Raw genomic sequence first — 23,288 nt, forward strand, 5'->3', positions numbered from 1 at the left:
AACGGCACACTTCTTTGTTTTTCCTGTTTCATTTTTAACACGTTCTGATACTCACTTTCACAATTGTCTGCTAACCACCAAATTCTTTGTTCTTCGATTTCATTTTGACACTTCCTGATTCTCACAGTGACTTGTGATTCTCCCCGCCACTTATTTTCTAACCGCATATTTCTTTGTTCTCGCATATTTCCTAACTAGATATTGTTTTTGTCCTCAATTTTCGTTTTTGATTCGTTTTGATCCTCGTTGTAATTCTCATTCACGTTTATCTTTTAACCGCATATTTCTTTGTTCTTCAATTTCGTTTTTGACTAGTTGTAATGGCCGTTTTTGCAAGATTTTCAACCACATATTTCATGTTCTTCATTTTTGTTTACCATTACTTCAGACATTTTTTTAACTGCTTTTTATTTAGCTGCTCGGATTGGTCTTGTCACATTTGATAGTCTGTGTTGTTCATTTTCACCCCTGCCTTTACATTTCCCAGGTCACCCTTTTGATCTTGTCTCATTTGATGATCCAGTTTGCTCGTTGTATTTTCCCTACCACTTATCTTTTAAGCGCATATTTCTTAGTTCTTCACTTTTGTTTTTGACTCGTTGTAAATGTCGTTTTCGCAAGTATTCGAATAGAAAATTTTTTTGTTCTTCATTTCACTTATCATCATTACTTCAGATTGTTTTCAATGTCATTTAGCCTAACCGCTTGGATTGGTCTTGTCATACTTGATAGCCATATTAACTGGTTCTTACTCAAGTCCTTGCGACGGATTATAATCGAAAAAAGCTTTGACAAGACCAAGACCCTAAAAATACAAATCCCCGTTTAAATGGATCGTATCCCCCTTTATATGGATCAATTTAATGCACGCTATCTTAAGAAGCACAGGATAGGCAATGGAAGACCACGGAATCAAATGGGGAGGAAAAACTCTCATTGACTTAGATTATGCTGATAATTTAAGCATCCTAGATGAAAGTGTGGGCAAAATGAATGAACTTCAAATGAAATGAAGAGGTTTTGGAGTTCAGGGTGCTAGAATAGATTTGAAACTTAATGTTAAGCAGACTAAGACACTAAGGCTAGGAAAAAGTGAAGATGAAAAGGTGACGTTGAGTAACAAAAAGATTGATCAGGTGGGCAGCTTCACTTACCTTGGTAGTATTATTAGTAAAGAAGGTGGGAAAAGTGAGGATGTTAAAAGTACAATAGCCAAGGTTCAGGGTGTTTTTTCACAATTAAAAAGTTTGGAAGAATAAGAAGATAATTTTGGCAACCAAGATTAGAATATTGGAAAGTACAGTGATGATAGTGGTCAAATATGACTCTGAAGCATGGGCGCTCCTAAAAGCGGATGAAGATTTACTAGATGTTTTCCAGAGAAATTGCCTATGGATTGTTCTGGGTACCCGGCTGACTGATCGTATTTCAAATAGCAGTCTGTACGAAAAGTGTGGTTCAATCCCGCTTTCTAGGGCTATAATGAAAGAAAGGTTGAGAAGGTCAGGGCACGTTCTGCGGATGAAGGATGACAGATTGCCAAAGATTGTTTAAGACTAAACGGAAACCAGGTCGTCCTCGTCTGGGGTGCGAGGATGTCATAAAGAAAGATTTAAAGGAAATGGGCACTTCTTAGGAGGGTGTAAAGAGGGAAGCTTTGAATAAATTGGGATAAAGGAGGAGCATGCATAGCTATGTTGGCCTCAGACGGCCTGGTGCTGCGGTGAGTTGTTAGTAATAGTAGTAGTATTTATGCTCTCCTGTTTTATTTATCTTTTGCGTTTTCCTCCTTGTTTCATCGTTGCTAATTACGCAGCCAGCATTTAGTAGCTATTGTGAGCTAATTAATTTACCAGCAAGCTTTTCTATCCTAAGTACGATCTTAAGAATAACATATCATAAAAACAAAGATGAAGAAAAAAAACTTACACGATCTGAAGGTGCACCATCGCTGAGTCTGACATTGTCACTAAGATTTTCTGGACCATCAGTATGAACGGATGTAAAATGAGGAGGCTGGTTTCCCCTTCGAGTCAACTCAGGACAAGGGTATTCTTCAAAGGTTTCAATATCTGATTCATCACTTGAAACAACAATGTCCTCTTCTTCCACAGGGAGATCTGGAGTTGACGGGTTGGATGAGGTACCAGGATTGGAGTTAAACTGCGTCAAGTCTTGATATAATTCATAAAAGATTACTTATAAAATTAATTTTAAGGCTGTGAAGTGTTGATACAAATTAACCATTTAGACATAAGATTTAGATTAGAGGTTCATAAAGATTTTTCATTTACGAAAATGCGGTTCGGTCCTACTTGCCAGAGCTATAATAAAATTATGTAATAAAATAAAAGACAATTTTAGAGTGCTAGGTCACGTTTTACAAATGAAGGATGATAGGTTACCAAAGATTGTTCTCTTTGGCCGCCCAACTAGGTCCAAACCAAAAACACGTCATATGCAAGTAGTATGGGAAACGGTTATACGAAAAGATTTAAAGGAAACTGAAGATTCAAGAGAAAAGTAGAGAGTGAGGCAGGATTCCATCATCGTGAAAATGTTGGATGAAAACTGAGTGGATGATATACCACCCTCTTTGGAAACATGCAGGGACACACGCATGAAGAAGTAAATTGGTGGTGGAGCGATTTAAATTACAGATAATTTCAACGGTCTATTTGACATAGGAGATACATCAAAGGTTTGACTGCTATTGTAAACTATTTTGATTTTATTTTTCTGCAAAAAATGTCATTGATAAAAGCCTTCCCTAGTTAACATCAAGGAATATAAGGGATAGAGTAGTAAGTCCTTTGTACGATGCGGCTGATATTAGCGCGGTCCCTGCAACTGTCCATAACCACGGAGACCCGATTCTGGCTTTCCTTTCTCTACAAATAGATATTCTGGAGGTAGAAACGCGGTCAGAAGCCTATGTGGTGATTTGAAATGCATCTAAGATAAAAAAAAAAGGTACGATGTCGTCTTACGTCGACATTCTGACTTCATCTTAAAAGTCAGTTTTATCAACAGAGTTGACAAACAAAGTCTCAATCACCAAACAACAAACATCTCTTATGGGTAAAACCACGATCGGGTTCAGCTCTCTTATGTAAGAAAACTGAGCATAATACTTCGTTCGAAAGTACTATACAATTCAGATAGAGAATCTTTTCGACAAGTCTTTCATTAGGTCTTTCCTAAGCACCTAAAATTCTGAGCTGTAGCCCCCACCGACACCAGTACAGCATTTAAGTTGGCAAACTTGATGTGACGCCAATATTTGCTTGCCGGAGGCACACACACTGCCCCGCCTCTGGATGAACCATCTCGACTAGTACTGCCCTTTTCTGAGCAACCAGGCAAACGCAAAGAAACGAAGACTATCTATAAGAGAGAACATCCCACTTTGAGTACTCGAAGAAACAATTTGTGAGACACTATACTCCCCTTAGAAAAGTACTCCCTGAAAAGGCGACTGATGATTCCATAAAAATACATAATTCAACTAACACAACATCAGATAAAAATGACGTTGCCTAGTAATAGAGAAGGCCCTGGTTCTTAACTCACTGGCATATTTAGGATGTCATTAAAAAGATGACTGATCTGATTATTAATGCGTCACGATGTGCCAGAATAAACGGAGATATTTTGAATTGTAAGTTACTCACACTTTTATTCTTAAATCATCAGTTTAAATGCATCAATTTTCTTAAACGACTGAAACAACATTAAAAATGACAGTACTGAAGCGAGGTTTCATTTGGGTTATTTGGGGTACGAGCGAGTAAAATGAGAACAGGGAGTATAGAGTATACAACAGAATTATAGAGGGGGAAAGAGTATTCTGGTTAGATATTTGTAATTTTTGCGCCAACGTAGAATGGGTACCCCATACTGGAAGGGCACCTTGCAAAACGGCTAGGTGGATATTATATTTGAAGATTGGTTGCAACATATTCAAAAATTAAATCTGACAAGCATTCTTCCTCATGAACGATATTCTTTTCTTTCAACTTTTCTATTTTTACATTCATTATTTATAAAAATACTCTATCCAGCGGCAGAAATTTCGCTGAAACAATGGTTAAAATCAGAATTTATGGAATAGAAGATTGAAAACAATGTCCTTATGATCAAAGTATTCTCTGAATGATTCTAAAAGTTAAATAAGCTTTTTACTTTACAGCTCAAAGAGCATGCTTCTTAAAGTTAATACGATTATTATATTAATACAATATGTTATATTAATACAGTTAACACGATTGTTTAGACAAGAGTAAGTTTTATGTCCGAGATCCCCCTCTTCCCTAGTCAAACCCGTTGATAAAAAAGCAAAAGTTTATGAATCATTTATTCGCCGATTTTATTTTCGCACTTGTCCCACGTAAGTGGAAAATCGAAATAACAAGATATTGGTTTAAAATCAATTACCAATATAATTTGTTTCCAAGTCTTGTTTGCTAATACTATGCTTTCGTTTCTTTTGCCATTATTCCCCATATAGATAGCGAAGTCTACTGTTAAAAGTTTCAATCTTCTCAACTTAAAAAATTAGGCCTCAAATTTTCATTCTAACTGATCGGTTCTAGGTGTATTCTCCCCCCCCCCCCCCCGACTGAAAATTCACCCCTACAGATTATTCCTTTACAAGCAAGACTGAGCTCTCACAGGGAAAGTATGTTAACGAAAAAGAATAAAAAAAAAGGATTTTAGATATTCTAGCTCTATTCCAAAATGTAGGCTTATGTGGTGAAGAATATTCTTCAGTATTTACTTTTACATTTTACTTCTTTTAATTCCTTTTCGGGGTTACGTAATCTTTAAGTTTCTTTAAGTTATCTTTAAGTCTCTTAAGGTTAAGTTTTTTTTGTCTTTCTTGGGGTTAAGTTATCACGGAATAAGAAGCACGAGTAATTACTCCCCGTGGGCTTCGTCAGCACCAACATCTACAATACATGATACAAGTTGACCCCTTTGTGATCGACAACGCTTCCACCAGACGTAAATCAGAAGGTTTTCCTGTCTGATGTAGCTTTAAGGCACTTTTTGGTTTTTATTTATTTATTTGATTTAGATAGCACGGATTCGAACTCCAGGTCAGAACCAAGCAAATTTTAAAACGGACAGAACTTCTTATTCGAAATAACCAAGCAATAAGTTAATAAAATTTTCAAAAAATCATGAAACCCTGTTCACAACAACGTACTGTTCACTAGGCGTACGTCGCGGGTATTCCCTGTCTGAAGTAACTTTAATGAGCAAATTTTTTTTTAATTAAATTTAAGTAGCATGGAGTCAAACTCTAAGTCAGAACCAATAAAATCTCTGAGATGGACATAACCATATAATATCTTTGAGACGGACATAACCGTATACTTTATGTTTTGTCTTACTTTCTCTTTGGCAGGCAAATTTTAAACGTGAGAGTATGTTCGAGGGGGATAATTGTATGCAGGGAGAGAGGGTAGTTGTCCAGGGGGAATTGTCGGGTGGAAACTTTTCTGTGGAGGATACTAATTAATCAATCGTAAAGATTACACTTGAAATTTTAAAATTGCTTTTTTCAACAAATTACAAATCGAACATATTATTGGTACTATAATCAAGCGTAATTAGAGGTTTTCTACTACTGTGACTATAATGTATCTTTGACATTATGAGCACCACCATGGAAATCCCAAAAAGCAGGATAAGCGAAAAAAAGTGATGTGAGATTGTTTCTGAATAGCTAATGTTCTATATTATTGTTTACATTGGATCAAAGCTGGCGAATGTCATTATGCTTAATTACCCAGATCGTTTTAACTAATGAATGGCGGTATTCTTTTTTGTTGTTGTTTATAATAGATTACATAATGGGAGTATATAATCAGTCAGAAAAGTAACCATTACGACGCGAAAAAGCACGAAGAGAAAACCACGCACTCGAATGTCTACTTTCCTTTAAAATATCCTCCCAGCGCTGTCAATTCTCGTTACGTGCTCATCTATTTTATAAATCTTATAAATAATACTACGAACCATTTTCCACTAAGAGATCATAGTTAGGATTGCTAAAGCCACTGTTACTGCTGTCTTGATTCGAATCGTAACTGAAAATCTGTCCTTGAATCGTAACCATAACAAGTCTCACCAAATCCTCTTTCTCTGAAAGTAAAGTAGCGGATACACACATTTTAGAAAATCACAAAAACACTAAGCAAAGATTATATAGAATAAGATACGTGTATCTGCGTCTCTGTCACGAGTGATACGATTGCTGCCACAGCTTAGATACCAATAGTTATGAAAAACTTGATTTATTTTTGGGACACAGTGCACAGTAGCGATACTTGCGGCTGGAGACAGGAAACTGGAGCGTATTCAACAAAACTATTCATCTATATGCAAAACTATACAACAAAACAAAATTGCGTTCCCGCCTATGGTGTTGTAGTACGATCACTGCGTCGGAGCGCGGGCTTGGAGGAGGCGCTAAGTTCAGAGCTCTGTACCAAAAGCTTCTCATGGGCAAGATAGGAGTTTTCCTAACTATATTGGTATCTGAGCTGTGATTGCTGCTGTGAGAAATATACAAATGTAACCATGTCGAAATTGAATAAATAATCTTGATTATGAGCTTGAAGCCACTACTCCCATTCGTAGGTGACGATTCATGAGTAAAACAATAGATAATATCAAGAAAAAATATCAGACCCTTAAGATGGACGAAAACAGGTCAAAATCCCCCTTTTCCGTAACCTAATAAAGATTCATCTTTTTCTAGAAGGCGTAGATTTTTAAAGTACCAAGGACAATGGAAATAAAATTTGATAGTTTTAATGGGTTAATTGGAAACTTGCGCAGTCATATACATCTTGAAAATTAGGATACACTGAGAATTTAATTTTAAAGAAAGAGACATCTATGTGCAGTTACATAGTTTTGCAGCGAGTGTCAAAATTAAAAAAAAAACGTAGAGGAATCTTCAGTAAAAAAAAAAAAAGCTAAAAAATATGGCATCAAACAGCTTAAGAAGTTAACGTTTAATATAAACGTTAACGTTTGAATTCTTATAAATGAAAAGCGTCACAAAATTTAGCTGATCAGTTTCGCTTATTCATTTTCACGTTTCAACGTTGCAACACTGACAAAAATGTGGTACTGTCCTAAAAACTTTATAATTTTGAGAGCTTTACAAGCTTTTTTGCCTGTAATTCCACGCAGATTAACGGTCCTGTGTCAATTCTAAATTCTTGGTAAACTTGCCCAAGACCATAGGGAGGGGTGCCTTGTTTACCTTTCATTCCAGGCAATCTAACAGTCCTACGTCAATTTTAAATTCTTGGTCAACCTGCCCGAGGCTCTAGGCGGGCGTGCCTTTCTAAAAGCTAGCAAACAAAAACTTGTCAAATAAGAGAGTCAAACTTACTCTTGCCGTTTACCCGTGCCATTTAAAAAAAAACACTTGGAAAAATATAGGTTTCACCGTTTGGCTGCGAGTCCAGAGGACTTGTTGGTCATGTGTCAATCCTATGACACGGCATTCCACCTTTAGACTATAAGCGGTCAACCCTATTAGGCTTAGGTTTCACTTGTTCTCCTTTGGTTCCAAGCAAATTCAGTCCTAGATTTTGCATACAAGGCCAGTGGACATTGTCCATCACGCGTCAACCCAAAATAAATCCAGTCTTTTATCCCTTGGTTCTTTGACTATCTACCTTAGTTCTGTCCTAGGGATAACGCATGGAAGGATGATAGATAGACTTTTATATCAATAAATGAACTGACATCAATTTTATACAATCCGAAAAAGGGCTTATGCCAGATTTGCCTCTCACTCACTCGGACAATCTGTCTTGGATTTTTCTACAATTAGACATGGCTTGATACCCGCACTACTTGATTTAATTTTTAAAATAAATCCCCTTTTTCTCAGGGATTCCAAACATTGAGGGATGTCTCCTAATGTCTAATCCCCAATGAATGCTCAAGAGATTTTGCGGCTCTTTCCTTTCTTTAACTGGATTTAAAAGACCTCACACTTTTAGGATGGAAATTTCTTGTAGTGGCAAAAACAAGCATAGCTTATAAAAACAGCAAAAGAGAGAAAAAACATTTAAACAATTGCAAACTTGTTTCTATCTTTTAAAAAAATTAGTAGAGCCAAGTGAAAAAAATAAACTTCTAGGATGAAAATTTGTCATAGTGGCAAAAAAGCATAGTTTATAAAATCAGCAGAAAAGAGAAAAAAACATTTAAACACAAACAAACTTTTTGCTCTTATTTTATATAAATTAGCAGAGCCATGCAAACAAACTACACATCTAGGATGGAAATTTGTCTTAGTGGTAAGAACAAGCATAGTTTATAAAAACAGTAAAAGAGAAAAAAAACATTTAAACAATGACAAACTTATTTCCAATTTGTTTAAAAATTAGTAGGGCCATGTGAACTGAACTTTCTGGAATTAGTTCAAACACAAATTTCTGTAACTCTCCGAAAGCATCATTCATGAAGCTCAAAAGATTTCAAATCTTTAAAAAAGTTTCTCCGGAAAGCAACTTGTATACACTAGGCACCTACAAAGAGATTTATTTTGAGTAAGTAATGCTATTTAATTATTAATGATAAGTAATAATATAACAACAATTAATGATAACAATTAACTATTAATGATAAGTAATAACAATTTCTTTCTCATTTATCTGTTGAGCTTTGCAATGAAAATTATCATATTGTTTAAGAATAGCATCAAGTAGCGAATTCAACAAACTATTAATGAGGATTCTATGTTGAGCTTTTAAGTAGTTATTAATCAGCTGGTGATTTCAGAATTCCCTTACTGGCATTGTGGCCATTTTTGATCGAAATTGTCGTTTTGAGGCAGAAATTAGCCAATATAGGTAAGACAAGACCTTTTTCGTGAGTTGAAAAAAACGCAACAAAAAACACTAGAATTATTGATTCTATTCAAATGGAATTCATGATTATCTAGGACTTTGGATTAAGTGTTTTACCCCTAGAGGGAAAAAAAATAGGAAAAGAGGAGATACAACAATTATACTGCCCATATTAAATATGATTTTCCTCGATTTTCAAGATAGTTAACCGTAAATCTCCAGTCATGGGTATCAAACCATAACCTACTGATTGGTTACTTTAAAATCTGCATTCCCGCGTATTTTGGCTTTCTTTGAGCAAAAACTACGTTTTGTGGCACATAATGTTGGAAAACTGCACTTTGCTGCGGAGTAATCTCTTTTGTTACTTATGAAGGCCACTAGATACTGCAATTTATATTCAAAAGAGCCCTCTCTCAAATTTTAGAATAATTGGTTTTACACAATCACCCCTGGGAAAAAAAACATCAGTGCTACTTATACAAAAATGTGTTTTCCTTGTTTTTCATGATGGGGAACTGTATATCTTGCAATTTCATTGACAATACAAATTCTAATGATGCAATTTTTACTTCGATTTGATGTCACTTTTGAAGGTAGCAGGCCCTTCTTTGAAATTTTCAAAATGTATTATTATTATTATTCTCTGCGCACTATTTCTGAATGAACGTCCATTAGAAAATGTTTTCACCACACAGTTTCTAAGAAAAAACGCTTTTTGATTTCAGTTACTATGAGGTGTGGCATTTTGTTTGCTAAGTTGCAGTCACTGTTCAAACCATGATCACTATGTTGCAACAAACATTTTGAAAAATATTTATATAGGGAGGCCATTTGCATGCATACTAGGCCATAAGGAATAAAATTAAGTTAACGTATAGATTCATATATAGATACCTATAATATTTTCATGTGATATCCCTCGAAGATTGAGAAAATGTTGCAAGTCCTTGATTTTAAGACGTTTAACATCACTTATGTCTAAAGGATGTGACAAGAGGACTCTACAGCTGCGACAGACGTCTGTATTGAAGCGACTCTTTGTTGTACAACCAGCACAAAAATACCTTTGACATGGTGGGCATGCCATCTGAAACAGAAAATCCAACCAAATAAAGGTGACTTTAGATTGCAATAAAAGTAAAGAAAAAAAATCTTGGTAGCTGGTTAGCTTGAGCTGAATTTAACTTCTTCTTTGGTGCAATACATTTTGTTCTTGTGGTAAATGCTCTCTTTTTGAAGGTACAGGGTTTATGGCTGTAGATGTCAGTAATTTTAATCGGATTAAATTCATATTAATAAGTATAAACAAAAGAATGCAGCTGATCCAAGGTTGTGTGTTTATGCTTTAAAAAATCGTTACAAATTTAAAAGCCCATCATCTATTTTATGCACTTCAATACTTTGCACTATCCTTTGGAGCCATCCAGGCAGTAATAATTGAAAAAAAATACTCCACGCCATAAAAAGGTGATTTTCAAAACGAAACATAGAATTTTTTCAGACATCAATTTTAGTGAACCATGATCGAACCGTGATGGAGGAGATCATGGACTCTGGAGGAGAAATCACAGTTTTCAACTCAAGGGCATATTTTAAATCTTCAAAATAGTTTTATAGACAGCTTACCAAATATTCCTTCAAATAATATGTAGTTTAAAGATCCTTTTCGGGCAAATTCGACATAGGAAGGAATGTTTAATCTCAGTGAACAAATAGTTGATAATTTGATTGAAATTTCATGCAATACCAATCTGAACAAAACGCTTGAAACTATACCATAAATTAATTTCACGTTTGCTGCCAAAGAAATGTCTAAGTGTAAGTGAAAGGGCGATGCAATTTTTAACGGCTTTTGTCAATGGCTTCTAGTTTTTGTCATCATGTGAAGCTGCATTTTCAGGCTTGATGCACTTCAGTAAGTATTACAACATATTTGATGTTGAACTTAATTTGTGAATAAAATGAAAAATCATTACCTCCCGACTGTAATTGTTATGTGACGAAAGCGGCATCATTCTTTGCACTAAAAACAAAACATGTAGAAACAGAGTTTACCTCATCTACTAGAGTTTCATGTGAATAAAAACAGTCATTTTTTTAATAGCTTACATTTTTTTTAATAAGCTTGAAGTTTTTTTGCTTTTGAAGTCAGCAAAGGAGTAACAAAATTTTCATTAGAAAATTTATCACAGCTTTTAGCAGCCTCCATGAAATCAGCCTTTTAACCAAAGGAAAAAAGGAACTTACGATAACTAGACCCAATTGCAGGGATTAATGGGGACCTTCAATTGGTTTTAATGTCTTTGTGGCAGCTCTATATCCATAGTTGCATCAATTGAAGCAAAAGAAAAAAACAAAAAAGATGGATAAAAAATAGCAAAGATTAAAAAAAAATCTCATGGAAAATATAAAACCAGTTTTAATTTCTAGGAATCTATTTTAATTCATCTAAAGCAAAAGTTCCACAAAATGGATCTCTACTTTCAACAAAAGTCAAATTTGGCATAAAATCTAGCTGAAATGCTGATGACTACTTTCCCACGATCTAAGATAAACAATTACTTCCCATGCATATATTTACTTAATGTTTCATCAAAGTCATATAACAAGTCAAACAAAAGAAATATGAGAAAGAATTACGAACCATCCAGTACTACAGCCTCTAATATAAGACATAAGCAATATTTTCAAACCCAACAATTTCAACAAATTAAACCAGTTTTATTTTAACAGCACTTGAAACAGATTTAGCAATTACTCCACAACGAAACAAAATCAAACAAAGTGAAAATAATTTAAATACTCTTGAGGCAAATGAATTTTGAGATTTGAGTCTTTCCTGGTATTGAAATCATTGAAAGGTCATCTCTGTGTTCCTGGCAAACAATAAACAACTACATTTTCCTTTTTCAAAATTTTTAGGTAAGCTTTTCAAGATGAAAACTATATATTCAACTGTTTTCCATTTCACAGTAGACAGCTTGGATTTACATTTTGCATTTCAACTCTTTCACTTTCAACAAACATATTCGAATATTTAAAGGTTCCTTTCAAACTCTTGCCAAGTTCTTACAGTAATTTGTCTGAAATTCATTTCCACTGGTGTCCCTAATCCAACTGTTTCATCTACCAATGCCACCACACAACCAATTTCAGTTGTCGTACATAGTGGTTGCACATGTGCCTATGATGCAGTTATATCTGAGAAGCACTTATTTACTCAACGGTATCAGAGAAGCAGAGTCTAAGCCAAACTCGATTTTTCTTTTCTCCAAAGTAGACAGTCCTATACATGTCTAGAGACAATTATATGTTTAGCATCGCATAAGTAGGGAAGGGGTTGAGGTATTTGAGCTTGAAAATACCTTGTGCTGTAAATCCATTTCAAAAAGTCTCATTCATCCAGTTCAGCCGCTTTCCAAGATAACAAAAATTCACTGAGGCGTAGTTCTGCCAAAAACTACGTTATGGAAAGGTATTTTCGATACAATATCATGTGTCAGTGTAAAATAAATGGTAATTAGAATAAAACAAAGCTTTCACTCAAAAAGTAAACAGTGAATTTGAAACATAAAATTTGCCATGAACAGAAACGATCAGGAATAAATAAAGGAAACCAGGAACTAAGAGAAATTACAATGCACAATACAATAAAACCTAAATCAAAGAGAAATTACCACGAATAAGTTTGATACTGCTGCCCTCAAAAGAGGATAGTTCCACTTGAGTTCTATTGAAAACAAGAGCTAAGAGCTCATATGACACTTGTGACGAGAGATCGGATCCGTTCCGGTTATGTCAATCGCGCATCTAGAACTTGAGCTTATTCTCGAACTCACCAAAGCACTAGAAATCCCCCCCAACTCCCCCAAAGAGATCGGATCTAGCCCGGTTATGTTAATAACGCATCTAGAACTTGTGCTTATTCTTCCCATCAAGTTTCATCCAGATCTCTCCACTCTAAGCGTTTTCCAAGATTTGCGGTTTCCAAGATTTTCGTTTCCCCCACCCTCCAATGTCCCCGGATCCAATCCGAATTGAAAATGGAGCATCTGAGAGATGACATCATTCTATATATAAAGTTTCATTAAGATCTGATCACCCATTTGTGAGATAAACATACCTCATCTTTCACGATTTCCATCCATACAGCCTCCCTCCAGATGGTCGAATCGGGGAAACGACTGTTATCAAGTCAATTTATGCAGGTCCCTGACACGACTACCAATTTTCATCGTCCTAGCACGTCCTGGAGCTCCGAACTCGCTAAAGCACTGGAAATTTCCCCCTCCCAACAAAGCGGATCCGGTCCAGTTATGTCAATCACGCATCTAGGACTTGTGCTTATTCTTCCCATCAAGTTTCATCCCGATCTCTCTAAGTGTTTTCCAAGATTTCCGGTTCCCCCTCCAACTCCCCCCAATGTCCGGTTGGGACTTAAAATAAGAGCTCTGAGACATAAGGTCCTTCTAAATATCAAATTTCACTAATATCTGATCACCCGTTTGTAAGTTGAAAATACCTCCTTTTTTCTAATTTTTCCAAATTAACAATCCCTCGACCCCCCGATGGTCGAATCAGGGAAGCGACTATTTCGAATTTAATCTGGACCGGTCCCTGATAAGCCTGCCAACTTTCAGTGACCGCTATACTGATCACGTATCTAGTTTCGGATCTTATTCATGTAAAAATTGGGGTGGTCCGGGATTCCAACCTGAGACCTCTCGCGCCCTAAGCGAGAATCATACCACTAGATCGGCAAGCTACACTTAAGAACAACAATTATTTATTTTATCGTCAAATATAATTCTTCTCAACTATCTCGTTCGCGCGCTCCCCCCCCCCCCCTGTCAGATGGTCGAATCGGGAAAGAGACTATTTCTAATTTAATCTGGTCTGGTCCGTGATATGCCTGCCAACTTTCATCGTCCTAGCTTATCTGGAAGTGCCCGAACTAGCAAAACCGGGACCGAAAGACAGATATTGCGATCGCTATATGTCACTTGGTAAATACCAACTGCCATAAAAAGGAATTTATCTTTCCTATTTTTGGTCAAAATTCTGAACAGTTTTTTTTCTATTTTTAGGTATTAAAAACTAGTAGGCCTAACCTGTTATCAGCAATATGTAGTCAGCAATCAGTACTCAATCCAGTCAAAAATTGACAGGAAAAAATTCTAGATAATAACCATCTTGTGGCCAATCAATAAGTATTTAGAAAAAAAAATTGAATAAAAAAGTTCTCCGAATTTCTAGGAAAAAACTCCTGATGTAAAAAAAAAAATTGACAGCTTATTTATCACAGAGCCTTATCTTTGTCTGTGTTTTCTTCTTCTTAAATCCATGCTTTTCAAATGAATTGAAAAATTAATTTACAAGGAATTCAGTTGGCTAATAAATATAGATATAAAATTTTAGGTTTGCTGTTTTTGTGGGGGGGGGGCTATGTATTTTTAGAGGGTAGTGATAAAAACCTTCTTTTTGTGCACATGAGAGTTGTATGCACAAATAGAACCTACTGCTGCAATTTTGTTCACCATCCAGCCTCTGGCTATCCTGCCAAGTGTCTGACCATGAAGTACTATACTTAGTAGAATACACTACCATGATTAGATGGACTAAAGCAATAATGGCTGCCAACATCTTGCCCAGGAGTTAGTACCCCCGGACATCTAAAATGCTAACTGTGACAAAAGAAAACATTCCTTGAGTAGCAAACTAGGATCAGAGAAACAAGCTCTGTTTCTAATATTGGTTCTGAGGATCAAGTGCTGCTGACCATTGATGGCTGATGATTGGCGGGTATTCCCCCCTCCTCTTTTGAGGGACGACTGTTGCCTTGCCTGTCTAAGATAGTTTGAAGCTCGCGGGTGGAGTTCTGAGAATCAGGGGAAAACAACAGTGGACAACTAAACACTACCAAGGAAGGCTCTTCTATAGTGAGGAAAAAAGACATAGGCAAGTCCATTCTCAAAATACCACATACAAAATACAGCTTTTTGTGGAATGTGGAAGCAATGGGCCTTTGCATCCTGAACCTCAGCTAAGTTTAATGAAACTGCCCAAATAAAATTCGTTATGATGTTTTTTTATTCAATTTATTGAATGAACTAGACAAAAACCTTTTAGCTTCAAAGCTTATAATCTTTCAGACCTTAAAAGCAGAGGAGTGAAGATATGAGGCTGGTAACACATTTCTAGACCTAATTTTGCGCTGTAGGTCCATTTCGCAAGGCTTTATGTACCATACACATAAATTTTCTGAATCTATAAAGAGGAAATGTCCTGACGAGGGGGGGGGGGATGGATCGGTCCTCACTTGAGGAAAACAGTGGCTAAGAGAGAGTTGTTTTTGCTGCCATTCTATTAAAATTTGTTACCAAGCAATTTTACTAACAATTGAAGTTCTGCAAGCTAACAAAAATTCTAAGGATAAATAAGCCAAAACAGCTGATAGAGGATTCAATGTAATATTCTCGAAAAATGATAACTTACCTAAGCAGTAATAAACAGCGGAGAATGCATGGCTGCTAATATTCTTTACAGCCAGCAAATTCTTTTGCTAGTTTTTCTAAAAATATCTTTAGAGAAAGGCTTACCTGGTAGGCTATTTTCATTTTCGTTTTCCAAGATTTTTTTTCAAACTCGTCATTCAATTAGTATATTTCTGAGAATTTGGCAAACAATTTTTCTCTTCTAAGCTAGTAGCAATAACATCAGCATTGTTATATCATTCTTATCATAAAAACTTTATTCAATTCATAGTTGCTTTAAGTTCAATTATGTCCCAGCCCCCCCCCCCCCTTCATCTCAATACCTGATGTGGCGTCGCTTGGGGAGGAATGCATGAGCCCCCCCCCTCAGATTTTGCGAAAATTTCTCTTTTTTTGATATATTCATTGAAAAACACACACAATTACCCTCCTGGATTTTGAAAATATACATTCCAGCCCCCAGTTTTCGTGAATTAACGCCACTGAATACATGTATATAACTATAGGCGAAACACTAGGTTTGCTGATTTTATTTGCTGTTTTTCCCAACTTGCATTATGAGCCTATTGCTGGTGAGAAATAAATACAAAAAAAAGAATACAAACTAACATAATTAGTAAACTTGATGTATAACCTGGGGCTATATCTAGGACTTTTTTTTGGGGGGGGGCAGGAAGATGCAATGAAACTTGGTATTAAACAAATTAATCATTTAGTTTCTTGGATAGCAATAACTAGTAACAGTTAAAAATGTCCTGTCTTGGACTAATAACAAAGTTGTTACTTTATTACCACCTAACCCTTTATGCTGATGACTCAAAACTATTTGGTGTACCAGATAAATCATCAATACAATCTGACCTTGACCACATTCAGGCAAGGGCAGATAGGTGGCTTCTCTCTTTCAACATATCAAAATGCGTCACCATCCAGTTTGGTCACAATAATCCTCTGCAGCAATATACTATGAATGATAACCAGATATTATCCCCATTCCTCTCTAAACTGGCACCAGTGGCAAAAACCTGGGAGTCACTTTAGACAATCTTCTGAAGTTTGATGAAAACTCTACACAAACTGTTTCCACAGTAAATTCTACCCTTGGACTTGTTAAAAGAACACTTAATAGACAATTAATACATGGAATCTTCTTGAAGCTATACAAAGTGATTGTGAGACCAGTTCTTAACTTTGGAACCTGCCTTGCTGGTCCTTTTTACAAAGGTGATATATAGTTGATTGAAGGTGTACAAAGGAGGGTGACCAAGTGCATAAACCATATAGGGAAAGGCTGCCTGACCGAAAACTCCCATCTTTGACCTTCTGACGCAAGCAGTGACATGCTACTCACATATAAACTTGTCAGTCAACCCCAAAATAAGCTCTTTAACCAGTGACCAACAAAAGACAAACACAAGGTCATTCTAAGAAGCGTCATAAGCCCAGAGTTGACAGTGGAATTAGACAAGACTTTTTTAGCCAAAAGGTCATCAATGATTGGAATTGTTTAAGCGAGGAGACAGTGTCTTCAACATCAGCAAAAGTTTTTAAAAGGAGACTCGACAAAGAATGGAACTCCAAACCTTAAAGATACAACTGGAGCTACCCATCATTTGTGTCTCATAAATAGTATATTTTGTGTAAATTGTTTTAACTGCCATCTCAACAACAGAGCCAAAACGATCTAACATTAGACCTTATTTTGTTCCGAAGTGCGAATTAAGGTAATTACATCCAGAGTTTTTTTATTCATTGGACTTACAGTCGTTTTTTTTTATTTTGTTTTTATGTATTCATATTCAACTGTTACCAAATGAATTAGGAATTTAGTTGTTATTACAGATTGGCAATTGAAATCCCCACCCCCTTTCCCCTGCTAATATGGTATTAAACTCTGAGCAAAAGCAATCCCAGCGCTATGCTAGATTAAACTATTCCAACCAAAAACTTCAACCTATTACAATATCATACTCTATCAATAAACATACAAATAATCAATTGGCAATGTCCAGGCTTAGAGCAAAGAAGAAGGAAAAGCAGGTTTTCTTTTGAAGTTAAATCAAAAGTTTATTGACTGATCTTAAAAAAGAAATCATCCACTAAAAATGGATGACAGTCAAATACTGACAAAGTATTAAATCATTAATTGAATGGTGTTTTATTCCTTAGTTCTACAACACAAGTCAAAACAAGTCACACCAAAGTCTGGAGCATTTTAAGGGTTCTAAATGAAAATTACAATGGTTACAATTATTATATTAACATTCTTGTGCATCACCCACCTGAATACAATAAAAACAAGAGCCGAGAGCTCATATGGCACTTGTGACGAGGTCGGAAGAGCCAAGAGCCAAAAGTTTCTTTCCACTAAGTTTTATTACGATCTCTCCACTCCAAATGTTTTCCAAGATTTCCGGTTTCCCTCCAACTCCCCCCAATGTCACCGGATCCGGTCAGGATTTAAAATAAGAGCTCTAAGACACGGGCTCCTTCTAAATTTCTAATTTCAATAAGATCCGATAACCCGTTCGTAAGTTAAAAATCCCTCATTTTTCTAGTTTTTCTGAATTAACCATCCTTCCACTCCCCCTAGATGGTCAAGTCGGAAAACTTGTTTTGGAAAACAAGTTGTTTTCCCATACCAAACCATTGGAAATTATTGAGTGTGTGACAAAATTTTGTTGCTTTTTTTTTGTCTTTGGACTCATCAGCAAGAAAAGGGAAAAGGCCAAAAAGGGCTGATTTACACAGTAATGTGCTTTCAGATTGAAAAGGCAATCCTTTCAATAATCTGATTTTATAATTTTGGTGAACTATAATGGCTATACCTATGTTCCAATCTCTCTTGAAGCTGAGGATCCATTACTCCCTTCAACTCAAGTGGCTCAAGGGAATTTCCCTAAGGACTGGGAACTGAGTTCTGAGACAAGAGGATTGAGTTAAAACTCTCACCATCACCACAGACTGCCAAACCCTGCTTTGCTAGAAACTTGGTTGCTAGCATTAGTAGTCAAATATGCTTTCTATTTTCTGTGACCACTGCTTTTCTCTGGCTTGCGCACTGACTAGTGACCAAAAGAACAGACCCATGCATGACTTTATTAAAGTTTTGCCCTGATACCATACTGTCTTTGTGGCAGGTACTCGCCCCAATTTCTGTAAATACAATATTTTCATCTTTCTATTTACGTATTCTAATATGCATGAAAGGAATATTGCCTACAGTTTCACCAGCCCAGATCATGTCTCCACCACAGTGGTGACAACTGAAACAAAATACCTTGTTTAGTGATGTATAATAATCAAGCTACAGAAACTGTAAGAAATAGTCAGCATTAAAGCAACAAGACAAAGTCTTGAGGTATTTGTTTAGCTTTGGTCAGATATGGCCCTAAACTGGGGAACATGAGAGATTTAAGTAAATGCACGTGGTAGAAAAACTGATTGAACCTCTGTTCAAGCTACTACCCCCCAACTCCCCCCCCTCCTTAACCTACATACAACTTCTGGTTGTATAATAAAAAAGAATTCAGTAACAAAACCAACAGAAGTTGATGTTTAGTGAAAATAAGGCAACATTTACAACTTGCACTCCCCCCCCCCTACAAAAATAAAACGAAATGGCAGCACACGAGCTATAAGCTCAAGCATTGTGGTCGCAGCAGTTGTTGCAACCTAGTAAATAGCAAACCACAGCCCATTGCAATGAAAAGTTGAAAAGTGCGTTTTAAAAATCTGCCTGATAAAAAAATTGTCATCTGACACTGATTTAAGAATGGTGACTATTATTTTGGTTAATCTTAAAAGTAAAATTTCGTTGCAAAATGCCTGAAATCCCTCGAAAATGGCGTCAGATCATAATGAAAAATGCACCACTGGAATCAGTACAGTCAAAAACCATATATAGGAGAATTACAGTTCTCCACCTTGAACAACAAGGAAAATCACTCTTTTTTTAAATGGGTAGCACTGATGTCTCCTTTTTTTCTACCAGGGCTAGTGATTTACCAGAACATTATAGAGAGATGTTTAATGGCTCATTTAAAGGCTATTGCTCAAATCAAGTGCTTTTTTTTAATTTTGCTATCTCTAAGTGCCATATGGCACAGAAAACAACACTTTCGGTGCCATTTCACAAGTGATGGGGCTAGTGGGCTACCAGAACATTATGGAGAGATGTTTAATGGCTTATATAAAAGCTATTGCTTATATCTACATTCTATTTACAAATTTCACCATCTGAAAGAACCATCATGCTTGCAGTAGTAGCTGCAATATAGTAAAAGGTGAACAACAGCCCATAGTAGCCAAAAGTTGAAACACTTTTTGAAAAAAAATGCTTAATGAGAGAAATTGATATCTGACACTGATCCAGAAATGTAACAATGATTTTGGTTAATTTTAAAAGTAAAAGTTTATTGAAAAAACGAGTTTATGGGGATTTCAAAAAAGAGCCTTAAACCCCTCAAAAATGGTGCCAGATTGTAATAAAAAAAGTGTACTATTGGAATCAGCATGGTCGGAAACCATACACAAAAGAGCCAAAAAGAGCCTTAAACCCCTCAAAAATGCTGCCAGATTGTAATAAAAAGTGTACTATTGGAATCAGCATGGTCGGAAACCATACACAGGAGACCATACACAGTCCTCCACCTTCAACAACAAGGACAATCACTCCTTTGCATGGGTGGCACTGATGTACCTCCTTTTCTTCTTTTTTTTTCTTTGTCTACCAGGGCTGGTGGGTTACCATAATATCATAGACAGATGTTTAATGACTCATTTAAAAGCTATTGCTCATATCTACATCCTTTTTACAAATTTTCCCATCTGCAAGTGCCACATGGCACTAAGCACTATTTTTCAAGTAGAAAACCCGGGGTATAAAAAAAAATTCAGATGGGACTAGGTCTCAGCTATAAGGTAAATGTGGCAGTAATTCCCGAAAAAGTCTGTCAACCCTTCTTTTTTAGCATATAAAAAGTAATCTGTTGAGTCATGGAAGAGGATTCCACAATAAAACTCTCCTCAATACTTTTTAGCTAATTCTGCTCCCATTTCCTTAAAACTTTTACCTTATTCACTCCTGTTATAGTTCTTCAATCTTTTAAAAGTCCACAAGTACAACCCCTTCACAGTTGTAGAAATGGTTGGAATTACCTTTTTGATAGAAATTTGGTATATTTTTGGAATATCCTTTGCATGATCAAATTTAATGGTACCAGGAAGGTAATTATGATCCAGGAGTCAGAATTGAATTATGTGGATAAAGATTGCGAAAAGTTGTGTTGGAATCAAGTGGCCCATAAAAAATAATCGAAACTTCTATGTTTCAAAGTCAGCTTATACAGAACTATTTCACAAAAATTTATGAGAGATATGGAAATTTGGCTTAGGTTTTGAAAACCTTGAAAATCTTAATTTAAAAAAAAACAAAAAACAGTTACTTCTGGAATAGCAAGGAAATTGACATGGAATGAAAACTGTAGAAATTATTTCTTAGTGTACAGTTCATTTTTATCTAGAAGAGTGCATATTTTCTTGCTTACTTTGCATGAAATTAAATGTCTAAAATATATTAACATGTTAATCATCAAATTTTAAAAAAATTAGAATTTCGGTTTTTTGAAATGTATAAAAATAAGATTATCTTATAAACATAAGCATAAAAATGAAAATTATTTCAATAGCCACAAAGTCATCAAAGAGCAAACAGAAATGATGGATTAATTTATCAGGTGACATTTTGTTTTCACCCAGGGCCAGATTTAAAGCTTTGGTGTTTTTGCTGCTCTGTTTTTGCAAGATTTGTGGGAAAATCTCCAAAAATTTGGGAATAGTGGAAGCACTGAACAAAATACAGCTGATGAGCCAAAAGTAATGAAAGAGAGAGGTGATACCAAATTCTCAGCTATCATTCTTGGGAGACATCTGAAAGTTTATAAGTGGCCAAAGAATTCCTGTGTTGTTTTGAAATCATTTTTCAGTGAATAGGCAGCACAGCAGCAGAGTACACCTGACACCAGAGGCGCCATTTAGGGGGGGCAGGGGTGGGCACGTGCCCACCCCAGATTTTCCAGGGGGGCCCAAGCTTCCACCACAAAGGGCCCTTTGCCAGCCATAATAATCCATTATGTCCAACATAATCCATTCTGTCCAAGAAATTAGTACAATACCTGGTGCAAGTGACAGCAAAGGGCAAGCCGAAACGGTCATTCAATGCTTCATATCATGAAAAGCATCCGTGGCTGGAGTACTCCGTCCAGGATGGTTCTGTTTACTATTTCTGCTGCAGATACTTTGGCGGCACGTCTACTCTTCCTGAGCAGAGGTAAGGGTCTAGACCTTTCATAGAAGTCGGCGTGAAAAGATGGAAAGACATCTCTAACGTTAACAAACAGTATACTAGAAGTGACCGCCACAAAGACAGTGCAGTTTCATGGACAAAGTTCAAAGCCATACAAGCCGAGGAGATGCAGCCAATTGCGTCTGTTTTAATGACATTCAGAAACAAGGAAATCAAGGAGAACAGAGAGCACGTAGAAGCCTTATTAAAAGTAACAACTCTATTGAGGCGACTCGGCACTGCCTTTAGGGGACACGACAAAACAGAATACTCGACGAACACGAAAAATTTCGTCGCGACGTGCAATCTTCTTGCAGAGTACTTTCCTACGATCTTCAACAAGCTGCAGAGACGGTACGGTCACTACAAATCCTATGAATACCAGAACGATCTTATTTCGGTGATCGGTTCCAGGCTTCAGTGCACGATTGTGCAAGAATCGAAAAGCACAAAATACTTTGCCGTTCTGGTCTACGAAACGAAAGGTAACTTGAAGAAAGAGCAGCTCGCCATTCTTCTTAGTTACTTCGAAGAAGGAAAAGTAAAAGAAAGACCAATCGGATGCTATCACATGAAGAGCCAGGATGCTGAAAGTCTAGCAAATTTCATTCATGACACAGTGACAAGAATTGGACTTGATTGGAACTACTATGTCGCACAGTTCTACAACGGAGAAAGCGTAAGAAGCGGACGGTTCTCTGGTGTTCAAGCTCGTTTGATAGCGAAATCGCCACAGGCAATCTACATTCATTGCTTTGCACATAAGCTAAATTTGGTCATTGCGAGCTGCATTGAATCTGTCGGCACTGTTGGTTCTTTTTTCTCACTGGTCCAGACTCTATACACAATCATTTCCAACAGCAATACTCGGCATAAGTTTTTTGTTGAGGCCCAGAAAGCTGCAGAACTGCCAGTTCTGGAGCTGGAAAGAAGTGCTGCCACACGATGGTCTTACTGGTATTGATGTATATTGAAGGTTAGACTCCAATATGAATGCATTTTAGTTGTACTGTCTGCTGCAAGCGAGGGAGCTGACGGCAAAGCACGGGCAGAGGCAGCTGGGCTCCAGAAGAAGATGGAATCGTTCCTTGTTATCTTCCAATTGCACTACATAGAAGCAATTACGTGAGTGACGAGCTCGCTGTCTCAGCAGCTCCAGGCTGTCGACTTGGTTATTTCCCGATCGCACACCCTGATTTAGGCCACAGAAGACTCTCCTCTGTTGGTCAGAAAGGACGACCTTGAAGAACTCAAAAGATCACCAAGCTTCTGAAACAATTTGTGACAGCTTCGACACTAGGAAAGAACTTCATCGAATCTGGTAATCATACTACAACTTTGGCAGATGAAATGAAGCGAGAGTACTTCAAGACTTTCGACCATCTACTAGCCGAATTTGAAAGAAGGTTCACAGATAACTTGCCAGTGCTGAGCACACTCGAAGCCTTGGATCGAAGCTCGACCACGTTTATGGACACAGAGTTGCTCAAGCGTTTCTCTGCTCTTTACGGCGAGCTGGATATAGACGACATTCTTCTCAAATTTCAAGCTGGTATT

The 23,288-nt window shown here is 36.6% G+C and overlaps 1 protein-coding gene across 2 annotated transcripts in view; it reads right to left on the reverse strand.

Annotated features, from left to right (window-relative positions):
• The window catches only part of LOC136028159 (E3 ubiquitin-protein ligase rififylin-like), a 46,230-nt gene that overhangs the window by 17,193 nt on the left and 5,749 nt on the right, over window positions 1-23,288 (reverse strand). Inside the window, exons 2-5 of one of the 2 annotated variants that reach the window (XM_065705839.1) lie at window positions 18,214-18,541; window positions 9,786-9,978; window positions 6,028-6,153; window positions 1,930-2,174 (exon numbers count right to left, since the gene is read on the reverse strand). In XM_065705839.1, coding sequence (XP_065561911.1) covers window positions 1,930-2,174; window positions 6,028-6,153; window positions 9,786-9,978 — 564 coding nt within the window. In that variant the 5' untranslated portion in view covers window positions 18,214-18,541. The remainder of the gene's footprint in view (window positions 1-1,929; window positions 2,175-6,027; window positions 6,154-9,785; window positions 9,979-18,213; window positions 18,542-23,288) is intronic. The other variant, XM_065705838.1, reaches the window with a different exon arrangement.

Source organism: Artemia franciscana, chromosome 6, assembly GCF_032884065.1.
Source record: "Artemia franciscana chromosome 6, ASM3288406v1, whole genome shotgun sequence".
Lineage (NCBI taxonomy): Eukaryota > Metazoa > Arthropoda > Branchiopoda > Anostraca > Artemiidae > Artemia > Artemia franciscana.